At 40.4% G+C, this 12,629-nt stretch overlaps 1 protein-coding gene across 4 annotated transcripts in view; it reads right to left on the reverse strand.

The window, feature by feature from the left end:
- RNF13 (ring finger protein 13) overlaps window positions 1–12,629 on the reverse strand; it is a 111,208-nt gene that overhangs the window by 13,789 nt on the left and 84,790 nt on the right. For all 4 annotated transcript variants that reach the window (XM_084639618.1, XM_084639615.1, XM_084639616.1 and 1 more), the window contains one exon: window positions 10,692–10,785. In XM_084639618.1, coding sequence (XP_084495744.1) covers window positions 10,692–10,785 — 94 coding nt within the window. The remainder of the gene's footprint in view (window positions 1–10,691; window positions 10,786–12,629) is intronic.

Genomic DNA, 12,629 nt, shown 5'->3' on the forward strand with positions numbered 1-12,629 from the left:
TGACAGCTTGTGACCCCCCATGTAAGAACCTTGTGACCCCTGAGGGGTTCTGACCCCCCAGTTTGAGAACCCTGATTTAGGCCCTAACATTAGGCACCCAAACTTGAAAATTTTGGCTTAATTCTTTTCTTTTCTCCCCACATAATTCATGTGCTTTGATCCCATCAAGGACAAGTTACATCTTTATTTTCCAATGTTAAAATATTTTGTTTTCTGTGTGATCATTTGAATACACCATTGTTCATTTGCTGTGCAAGATTTGAAATCTATTTGGTTTTGCCTTAAATTCCATGCTAGTGTAAACTGCATCTCCTTGCTAGCTTTTCTTTGTTACAATATAGCCCAATTCACATATTTTCTATTCTTCATACTGTTCAAATTTCCTTAGGGTCAAACAGCACAGTAGATAGCTAATTTTTGGTACAAATTAAACAGCAAAAAATATGAAATCCCACTGATTGTGTGCCCAAGATTTTGCCCATTCTTATTTGAATAACATTTTTATAACTTGAGAAATTAGGACACAAACATTGTATTGAGAATCCTTAATTTAGTTAGCGAATCCTTACTTATGCTTTAGTTCTACATACCTCTGTTATGTGGGGTCAGTCAGAGAATAGGCATGTTAATAGGAAAGTGCCCAAAAGCCACCCCATACAAGGTGTCTTCCATTCCAGTTGCTAACCCTACTTACTAAGTAACTGTTGTAACTCTTTGGACACTGACAAAATATGTATCCCATTCTGTGTGTTTATCTGTCATGAATATTTATACAGTGGGCTTTGGATCATGGCTTGACTGAAGTCAAATTGGAAGATTCCTATTGACTTCAGTAGACTTTGGATCAGGCCCCATCTCAAGATAGCAAATCTGTGTGGTATCTTCTGTTTTATATTAACAGTTCTTTTTACAGATGGTAGAGTACCCTACCTCCACAGAGACCTATTTTGTCATGTAATCCTTTGCTTGCTATCCTATGTTATATCACAGAAGTGCACCTCATGTTACTAAAAGACGTTGGGCCTGATTTTCCTTTCATCCCAGTTTTACACTGATGTCAGGATATTCACTGAGCAGAATTACTCCTAATAACACTGGTGTAAGTATGAGAGCAGTCAGCCCCTATGTCATCCAGCATGCTCAAGAACCTGCTGGCACAGATTTAGAGAGAATTCAGTTAGGGAATGTTATGATTACTGTCCTGTTTTACAGCACTAAACTACCTATAATCATCTAAGTGCAGAGATTTACACAAAGCTTTTGGGCAACTAGAGTGTTAAAGCTAAGAGGAAAACAAGCATTCCTAACACCAAAATTACAATCTTCTGCAGTGTTCTTCAGTGTCCCATCCAAACAAGTGAGGCAAGACCTAAAAGGCTGACCCTTTACCATTAACAGGGCACAAAATGTGGTTATGGGTGCTAATGGATTTTGCATTAGTGCCTTGGAAAATTTTATCTTCAACAGGAAGCATCAATCAACCTAATTTGATTCCTGTAATGCCAAGTTGATGTATAACAAATATTGAGCTAAATTTGTCCTAGGTGTAACATCAAGGATGAATTTGGTCCAAGCTGTCTAGACATCAATATGTTCACAGCGATCACTTTTTATTTAAAGGAGCTTTGTAGAATAATAAGGCTGAAGTCTTACGATGACCTATTTTTCCCCCCCAATTTTAAGGGGGATCTATTTCTTTGTCTTGTCTGGTCTCTAAGAAATTATTACTGCTTACTAAGAATCATGAGGACCCTCCCTCCCAAAAAAAAAATTCATAGCAAGTCACTGATTTACCAGAGACCTTCCTGAAATTTTAGTATCAACAACTCAGCTAGATTATTGGAATGTTGCTTTGAAGCATATCCGCTAAAAGAAACCCAAACTAAGGGGAGACCGCATTGCATTTTCTTGCACACACCATACATTATATGCTTCACCTACCTCTACTAAGAATTACTATTTCCCACCAACCTAGTCTCAAACTGTCTTATTGCTCTCAAAATTATCACTTATTGCCTTCTCTGCCCTCTCGTATGTGGAGATGGGAGTGATGCGTAAAGGAATGATACAGTATGTGGACCTGGAGAATTAGTGTGTGCATGGAGTGGGAGTAGCTAAAGAGTAAGGGAAGAGTGTATTGACTGGATGATGAGAATGGAAGGAAGTCTGACTGTGGTGGTTAGGGGTGAGAATGGAGTCTGTTAGACCACAGATTGGAGACTGGGGCTGAAGCTCAGCGTAACCACTGATCAGACAGCTAAGGATAGATGGTCCCATTCAGTTGTGTGCAGATTTAAGACTTTTTTAGGGGAGGGGAGGGTTTGAGAGTATAAAGAGTCTGAGGATAGGGGGATTAGACTATGGGTAGGGTTGTTTATGGGGGAGACAGAGAGGAAATCAGGACTAGGGATGACAAAGGGACCTAATGAGGAAGGACAGAGAAGGGAGGAGATATTAGAAGACTGAGTTTTACAAATGCTCAATGTCAGGATTTAACTAGCTTTTAGTGTTCACTAAACCCATCCAATTTTGAGTAAACAATGTCATCATCTCAGTGTAACAGAGGCTCATCTAGCTATTGATCTGGTCTTGAATTGCTGGTAATTTTACCCACATGTAATATCAGAATTAACAGTTCCACTTTGTTTAATACATTATTGATGTGAACTACCCCGTAACCACTCTTTCACTTCAACAAAGGCAACTTGATCAAATATTTATAACTTTTTCCCGTTGTTTGTATATTTAAGCAATAATTTCAGAGACAGTTTTAAGTACAAATGGTTTAGAGTTGAAATACAACGCAATGGGCTTTAGGGTAATTAAACAACGCGATCTACAACCACAAAAATGAAGGCTGCTGTTCACAAGCCCCCAGGAATAACAAACAACATGGAAAATCAGCTTTAAAACTTCCTTTCAATAGCCCAAGTATTGCCTCTTTGCTGAGAGTCAGTAGAAAAGAATTCAAAATGTCTGCATTGCATAGTCAAGGCTAAATTGTGCCCTGGTCCTGTGAGGTTGCATGGGGCCATAAGGAGAAGTAAGATCCCAGCCCTTTGTGCAGCAGCCTAGGACCTTCCTGCATTGTGGCTCTGAGCGCAGGAGGGAAAGTAGGGGCTGCATGCTCAATACCACACCCCACAAGCAAATGGGGAGAGGCCAGACCTATGATCCATATATCAGCCAGCAGGACAGGGAATATGCTACACTCTCTTCTCCCTGGTGCAAGAGGAGAGCCTGGAGAAGTACTGTGCTTTTTCTGAGACACAATTTCTTCCTGGAGCTCCTGAGTTAACACAGATATGCACTACCCAATACTCAGGGCTGAGACTAGAGCCTCCATCCACCCTTGAGCACACATCTCATTTATCGCCAAGTCAGTAGTTGGGATTAGACAGAAGGAAGACAAGGACTACAAGGTATGCATACATCAAGGAGCTATACAACAATAATGCCAAACTGAAATTTTGATATTAATAAGAATTAAATGGTAAGGGTCTGTGGGCTAGTTACGCTGAAGAATAACATTCATGTAAAGCTGAACAACCCTCTTGAGATCCATCTTTATATCCGTGTAACTGAAAGTAGAATTTGGATCAACAAAGACTGCATCGGTATGACTAAACAAAATTTTACCCAACAATACCGCACTCGTATAATTGAGGAAAAATCTGGAGTATTAATTTCAGTCTCTATAGCCCTAATCACTTAGGTCCAAATGACTTAATCCGAGGACAAAATGTGGACCTCTAAGTTTGGTCAAGCAGGAACTCAAAAGGAATGTGGGCCAGATTAATCCTTGATGTAACTCCACTGACTTCTCATGATGTATCACGTCAACATGAATTAAATTTAGAAAAGTTACAGGGTTGGTGAGGATGACTTTCAGCAATGTCAGTAGGGCCATTAGTCATATGAAAGGTCTTGGGAGGATTAGCTACTATTAAAAATATATATATATATATATATATCTGTGTTGGAGTCTCTGGTGCTGCTGTTTGTGATCATTGCTATTACAGGATGAGTACTTAATTCACTAACTTCTGTTTGTTGGGGGATAGAGTAAAGGGGAATTGCTTTTAATCAACTCCGATGAGACCTTTAATGTCAAGAACTGGTAGTTCTGAACATTTTGATAATGGAGACTCAGCATGGGATGCCCAGGACTACACTGAGACCCACTTGCTTAGAAAATTCTCAGTCTACATGGCTACAGAGAAAAATGAGTATGGTGTGACAGGATTAAGTCACAAATTAAACGCTGGTGAAGCTCCATTAGATCAATAGTGTAGTTGCATCTGGGATGCATTTTCCCCTTTATAAAGGCTTCTGTTTCTCATGCAGGAAATGAAATATCTATCTGCAAATAAGAACTAGCTCCACAATGTGAGAAACAGATATGTGGATTTGTTTCACAGCTATTCTTACAAAGACTATACTTTTTAAATTAAAAAAAAACAACACAACAATGGATCAGTTTAAAGAAAAAAACACCCAAAAACTGTCCTGCAAACTAAAATTAGCTGAGGATTTATGGGATGAGAGAACCCAGGTCCTTAATTAATACCTATCGTTCTAAGATTTTTTTAAAAAATATTTTTTTCCAGATACATCTTTGTTATAGACAGAGCTAGCCAAAAGGTTTTACATTCAACTCTAATATGAGCTGGTAAATTTTAGATCAGTAGGGGGAAAAAGAAAAATAAACAGACTAAATTCTTCTTTGGTCTAACTCCATTAACTTCTATGGCATTACATGAGAGGGAGAGGGCAGAGCCTGAGGCCTGAGCAGCAATGGAAGGTTACTGACCTCTAGGTCTACTTTAAAACCTGAAAAATGTTATCAGCTAACAGCAGAAAGCTGACAGTACATTCTAGCCCTCTGCTATTCATTTTAATAAGATAGCTCAGTATGGCCCACTTCAGACTTACTGTATTCTAAATATTCAAACATAAAAGTTTTGCATTCTACAATACAATGACTGATTAACACTGATAATTAGTCATTCTAAGTCACATCATGCAGGGTGTGGAGAGTATCCTTGGTGGAGCACAGGGTTGGTTCCCAGTTGCTTCAGGTATTGGTACTATCATTACTGAATGATCACATTTTTTGTATACAGTATCAGACCTAAAATAAAGTTGCTCTGATGGCTCAGTTGCAGGTTTGATCTCCGATTTTATCTAATAATGCCGATTGGTATGGAAGGAAGGGAGCTATATAGAGTCCATAAGTTTGCCACAAGTGGCATTTTGCGTTTTAAATGATCCACTGATGCTTGATTCATAGTTTTATAGAGCAAAGGGTTTAGTCTCCTCATAGCTTGCTGTCTGAGTACATTTGCTATAGATATGATAAAAGCTAATCAGAGAATGTCAAGGTCCTGCACTTCATTACCTTACTTAGAGGTCACTAACAATATCTCCCCTAAATACAAGAGTGAGCTGACTAGACAGTCACAGGATGTTTTCTGGCTGGGAATGACATGGCGTGTGCTGCAGATGTGTGCAATATTCACACAGATACATACACTGAAAGAAACACTTGGTTTTTACAAATGGTGTATTTTCAAAATATTAAATAGTTTAAACTATGTATTGATCGTAACAAAGTGTGGTGAATCTATATTAAACACAGAGGAAAGTTGTTTTTTAAAAAGAATTTTGCTTTCACTTGTGTGTGTTTTACTCTTTCTATACTGCTCTGAAACCCCAGTTGTCTTGGATATTTTTGTCCTTATTTCCCTTATCTTCTCCCTCTAAACAATTCAAGGTTTCCTACTATGTTTTGACTTTTCCCTTTCTTCCCTGAAAAGTCTTTATTCAGAAAAGCTTCAAAGCAGCATAATTCAACATCCAAATTGGAACACTCCAAATCTGTACACTTTACAAACTTCAAATCTGCACAGAAAAACTGCATTTATACATGTAAAGCAGATTATCATTTGTAAGTGCAAAGAAAAGGTGACCCTTTTTTAGAGACAGGTTGAATGTCTCATCCTGGTGTCACCTGAAGCAGTTGCCATCCAGCTGAACAAGTAAAATCAATGAGTTTGTGTATAGATCATCCTCAGAGCTCCCCCAATTAGACTTGTCATGATGCTAGCGTGCCCTCCCAGGAGAGCTTTCAAGGAAGAGAGTCCCTTTCTTAAAAAGCTTGCAGTCCAAATTAAAACAATTGAACAAGAGGAAAGGGGAGGGAGAACCAGGCAAACCACGACAAGAGTGAGTAGGCTGTTCCAAATAGATACTCTGGCGATAGGAGCTATGTGTACAATTGGGATGATACTGAGACATTACTCCTCCTCTCTCACTAAACACAGACAATAAATAATTAACAGTAAACCCCATGAACTGACTTGCTTGAAGGAACACCAAATTATGTTTTCAATGGAAAATGCAAAAAAACCCAAGAAACCGCAACATGCTTAATATTTCTGGTTTTAATTAGGAATCCTTAACAGGGAGCAAACTTAATATTAGCCTTTTGGCTCTAGATCACTCCTTTGTAGCCAATTCTATCCCCAGAGAAATAGAATATTATAGCAAGGTTCAGTCAACCCTGTAAAGTGAAAAGCTTATTATTTTTTATAAGACCAACTTTGCACATGACACTGTACAAACTCTTAAACTAACATCTGCTTTGCGGGTAGTACCCTCGATGTTATTAATAATGCAGGAACGTTATCCGAGGCAGTGGAGAACTGCATATGGCTCTGTCCTTGAATCTAAACCAATCCCTAAAGCGATACTTTTGCACACTGAAATACATTGCACATTAACATGAACTTTGCAGTAGCCATTAATTTTTATGAGATTTTCTTCAATTTCTTTTTGTACCTACTACTAGCTTGTACAAATGAACTATTACGTGGCAAAATTGTAGCGTATGTGAAAGACCAAAAGTGAAGTGTGCAGTAGATACTCCTCTTCTGCGGAAGCAGACCAAAACATGCAGGACTTTTTGAAATGGCTGTTAAGAAAATAAGAACAGCCATACTGCACCAGACCAATGGTCCATCTAGCCCAGTATCCTGTTTGCTATCAGAGGCTGGTGCCAGATGCTTCGGAAGGAGTGAACAGAACAGGGCAATTTATCGAGTGATCATAGAATCATAGAATATCAGGGTTGGAAGGGACCCCTGAAGGTCATCTAGTCCAACCCCCTGCTCAAAGCAGGACCTATTCCCAGTTAAATCATCCCAGCCAGGGCTTTGTCAAGCCTGACCTTAAAAACCTCTAAGGGAGGAGATTCTACCACCTCCCTAGGTAACGCATTCCAGTGTTTCACCACCCTCTTAGTGAAAAATTTTTTCCTAATATCCAATCTAAACCTCCCCCACTGCAACTTGAGACCATTACTCCTCGTTCTGTCATCTGCTACCATTGAGAACAGTCTAGAGCCATCCTCTTTGGAACCCCCTTTCAGGTAGTTGAAAGCAGCTATCAAATCCCCCCTCATTCTTCTCTTCTGCAGGCTAAACAATCCCAGCTCCCTCAGCCTCTCCTCATAAGTCATGTGTTCTAGACCCCTAATCATTTTTGTTGCCCTTCGCTGGACTCTCTCCAATTTATCCACATCCTTCTTGTAGTGTGGGGCCCAAAACTGGACACAGTACTCCAGATGAGGCCTCACCAATGTCGAATAGAGGGGAACGATCACGTCCCTCGATCTGCTCGCTATGCCCCTACTTATACATCCCAAAATGCCATTGGCCTTCTTGGCAACAAGGGCACACTGCTGATCCATCCCATCATCCAATCCCAGCTTCTGGCAGTCAGAGGCTTAGGGACACTCAGAGCACAGGGTTGCATCCCTGACCGTCTTGGCTAATAGACATTGCTAGATCTATCCTCCATGAACTTATCTAATTCTTTTTTGAACCCAATTATGTTTTTGTCCCTCACAACATCCCTTAGGAATGACTATGCACTGTGAAATACTTCCTTATGTTTGTTTTTAAATTGGCTGCCTATTAATTGGTAACCCTTGTTTGTGTGTTATGTAGAGGGGTAAATTTAATACTTCCTTTTTCACTTTCACCATACTATTAATGATTTTATAGACCTCTATCATATCTCCCCTTAGTCTCTTATGCAATCTGAACAGTCCAAGTATTTTTAATCTTTCCTCATATAGAAGCTGTTCCATACCCCAATCATTTTAGATGCACATTTCTGTCATTTTTTTCCAATTCTAATACCTCTTTTTTGAGATGGGGCTACCCAAACTGTACACAGTATTCAAGGGATGGATGTACTATGGGTTTATATAGTGGTAATATATTATTTATCCCTTTCCTACTGGTTCCTAACGTTAGCTTTTTTGAGTGCTGCCACACATGGAGCAGATGTTTTCAGAGAGCTATCCATAATGACTCCACAATCTCTTTCTTGAGTGGTAACAGCTAATTAAGACCCCATAATTTTGTATGTATGTATTGGGATTATGTTTTTCCAGTGTGCATTACTTTGTAGTTATCAATGCTGAATTTCATCTGCCATTTTGTCACCCAGTTTCGTGGGATCCCTTTGTAACTCTTCGCAGTCAGCTTCGGTCTTAACTACTATGAGTAATTTTGTATTGTTGGCACCTCACTGTTCATCCCCCTTTCAGATCACTTATGAAAACTTTGAACAGCACAGGTCCCAGTACAGATCTATGAGGGACCCAGCTATTCACCTCTCTCCATTGTGAAAACTGGCTCTATATTCCTACCCTTTGCTTCCTATTGTTTAACCAGTAACTGGTCCATGAGAGGACCTTCCTCTTATCCCTGGCTGCCTACTTTGCTTAAGAGCCTTCGGTGAGGGACCTTGTCAAAGGCTTGTTCTATTGCACTGAATAAAAGAAATTATTGCCCTTTTAATTTCTCAGTGTGTGTTTAGTAATTTTGACTAACTTTTAGTGATTAACTCTATACAAAGTAAATATTTTGGAATTAAATTTTTAACTGATCACATCCCCTGGCTTCCTGGGAGCATTGGGTGAATGGAGGGAAAGCAGGACGCACTACAGAAAAGTGGGTAGATTATACCTGCAACACAGTTCAGCTGATGCAGAGCCTCTAAAACAGTGGGCAACTTACATGCCCCAAATACTTCTGTTTCCAGACACGACTAAATAAAACATCACACAGTCTTGTAGTTGCTGTTAATGCAGTGAGAAAAAACAGAAAGGGAGCCATAGGGGCGTGAAGGAGCTGACAGTTAAAATTTAGGACATAAGAAATAACCTTAGGTTTAGCATTGGCTTTTAAGGTTACTCCTGAGGGAATTCTGTGCCAAAAAAATAAAAATTCTGAGCACAATATTTTAAAATGCTGAAAAATTCTGCATATTTTATCTGTTAATAAATAAATGTGGAGGTTCCAGCATGGCAGTGGGAAGCACAGGCTATGGGCTGCAAGGAGGTGGGAGATCACCCTGCAGCCCTGCCCCTGGGACACAGACTGACACAGCGCAAGAGCCGGGCCTGCCCCAGAAACCCTCCAGGGTCCTGCCTCTCCTCTCCATGTGCACCAAGATAGCGAGCGAGGGGGACAAAGTCTCACAAGCACACCCAATCCTGGCCCCCAATCCAGGTGTGGGACAAGCAGGCTCAGCTGGTAAGATCCAAGTGTGAAGGGGATTAGTATGGGGGAGATACAGGTGTGGGAGACTCAACGGGGTGGTCAGGATGCTGAGGGAATGGGGCTTGGTGGAGTAGAGCTCTGGGTGCAGCTGGTTGGGACTCAGTGGGACGGGGATCTGGGTGGGGGGCTCATCAGGGTGGTTTAGGTGTAGGAAGGTGGGGGTTCAAGTGTGGAGCACTGCGGGAGATGGTCTGGATGCAGGGAGATGGGCTTGGTGGGAGGGGGTCTGGATGCAGGGGTGAGGCTCAGCAGGGGGTTCTGGGTGCAAGGGGCTGAGGCTTGGTGGGGGCTCTAAGTATGGCAGGATCTGGATGTACAGGGGTTGGGCAAATGGGAGGAGCAGTTCCCCATACAGTGATTCCTCCCACTGTGGCTGAGGTGTGATGGGGCAAGAAGCGGAGGAGGGGGTGTGGAGCTTCCTGCATCTGGGGGTGGGTCTGGCCCGGCTCCATCCATTCCTTGCAGGGGAAGAGGAAGTTCTGTCTTCCCCAGCCCAGCTGGTACCTAGCAGCTGAGCTTGGCGCATGGTAGAAGCCACAGGCCTAGGGCATCCCCAGCTGCCGCCCGCCCACCCCCCCAGCAGAGATTTATCTCTCTGGCAGCTGCTCCAGGCACCCGACACAATGCACCCGTGCTGCTGGGGAGGGGCGTGTGACCACTCTTGTGGCTTCCCTTTGCTTCCCTGTCATTTTCGGCAGGGAAGCAAAGAAATCTGCGAAGGACATGAATTCTGCATGTGCACAGTCGTGCAGAATTCCCGCAGGCATATGAGGTGTATAAAATACCATAATAAACTCCTAAAGCACAACAGTACACGTGGGGCCTGCTCCCGCTCCCATGGAAGCAAATGTCAAAACTCCCTCTAATTCAGTGGGAGCAGAAGCAGGCCCAAGATGTCTGTTTTGTTACAATGTGCTTTCATTTCAAATGATACCGTCCAGTTTAAGTAGTCTCACAATTGGTTTTCAAAGCTATAAAAAAATTCCATTTGGATATTAGTATTTATTTAAGACCAATGGAGTTGGATTATTTAGACAATCAAGATCCACTTGCCTTTCTTAAATTTATGTAGAGGAAGCTTCTTAAGCTGATCTTTTCGAAGTCGATTCCTTCTTGCTCTATGTCTGTCTTGCACAAATTTTGTGATCTGGAAAGAAGCAGACATAAATAAGAAGATGGAAACACAAAAGACAGCAAAAGAACAATGAAATAGCCAGTTTTGTTTTGTGAGCAACCATTCTAAGTTAGCCAAAGATGAACTGTCCCCAGGAGTGGGGTAACATACAGCCATCTTTGTCCCAGCTGGACTCAAGGGCAAAGACGTATACGTACAAACAGCAGTGAAGCAGGATAATTTTACACCAGTAAGATCTCTAGGTGACCATGATACTAAAAGTTGAATGTATATTACATTTATACAGAAAATAATTTAATAGGAAATAATGGAAAACTCCTTGCTGCATCCCGTACAACCCCACTGAAGCAACACCCTGGCTCAAGTCAATGGGGTAGAAGATGGTGTAGTCACGGCAGTATATGGCTCATTTGGCTTGATTCTGTTTTCATTTACAGTGGTTCTGTACCAGTGTAACTCCGCAAGCAGATTATTTCCTGCTTAGCAGGAATTTATTCGTAGCACCTAGCTTCAGTTTCCCCTTTGCTAACTTCAGGCTGTCTCCTATCTTGCTCCCTTTGATCACACAGAATAAATCATCCTTCTTTTTTTCTTACAGTCCCACAGATATTTTTAGTCTGTTACTATGTGCTGGCTTTATATGATGAGATTATTTTCATGGCCAAATTTAGAAAGAAAATGACGAGACAGCCTTAACTACAATGGTGCTAAAAGACAAACTGAACAATCCAACTTGGAAAATGGCAGAGCTCACCATTTTGATAACTGTAACAGTTATACAGCCAAAGCAGAAGAGACTCTACAGCTAGCTACCTTATGGTACAATAAACACTGTTGAATATTTGTATTATACACAATGTTAATTTTCCTTGCTGTCTGATAATCACTTAAGGAGTCGTTTTCACTTTCTGACCCCTGCTATTCTTGTAAAACTACCTCTTATCTCTTTTGTTTAATATAATGTAAGTATAAATGTAGGTATGAGTGATACAGACGAAATACACAGCATGTTATAAACATGCTATCTCATGACAGTTTAGCTGAAATGTTGATATCAATGTAATTCTTCCCTGAGGAAAACCAACTTGCTATTTTTTTGCTTTGCATTTATAGCACATTTAGATTTCCCTGTTTTGGAGACTGAACTTCCAGGCATTTTTTTTTCCAGGTGTGAACTGTGTAGTAGTAGGATTTTATGTTTGTATTTTATATAATTTAAAATAAAAAATAAAGAATAATAATGTAGCATGTATTAAATGTGTAAGTGTATGATTTGATTATATTTTGCTAGCCCTTTTTTTTGAATAGCAGAAAGGAATGGCCTAATGGGCCATTAGTAAAGATGCATTAGCCAGAATTTGTGTTTGAAGCTCATTTTAAGGCAGTGACAGACCTTGAGGGTTACCATTTTGTTGAAGGTTTAGCATTTTAAAATAAGTAAAAAAATGCAATGATTGGTTGGTTTTTTTGCATTGCAATTTGATGTTTTTGTTTAAATGTTTTGTGTAAATTAATTTTGTTTTGTGTGTGAACGAGGAATGTGTGTGTTAAAAAATAAGTGTGAGGCCATTACCGGACCAGATGTTTTAGGAAGGAATCAAGGACAAATGCAAGGGCACCAGGAGATTACAACATGCTCCTATAGAAATGTCAGAAAAGGGCAAATTAACAACTTTAAAAATAAAACAGGCACCTATCAATGGGAACAAAATAGCTGTAATTAAAACCAGCATGGGGTAACTCCCTAAAAAACTTAATAAAAAAACAAAATAAAAAATCAATTTAGAGAAACAAGCACTCGTTAAACAACAATTGATTACAGCATGATGGTGCAAAACTCATTGTTCCCAATGAAG

Source organism: Lepidochelys olivacea, assembly GCF_965140295.1.
Source record: "Lepidochelys olivacea isolate rLepOli2 genome assembly, chromosome: 9".
Classification (NCBI taxonomy): Eukaryota; Metazoa; Chordata; order Testudines; family Cheloniidae; genus Lepidochelys; species Lepidochelys olivacea.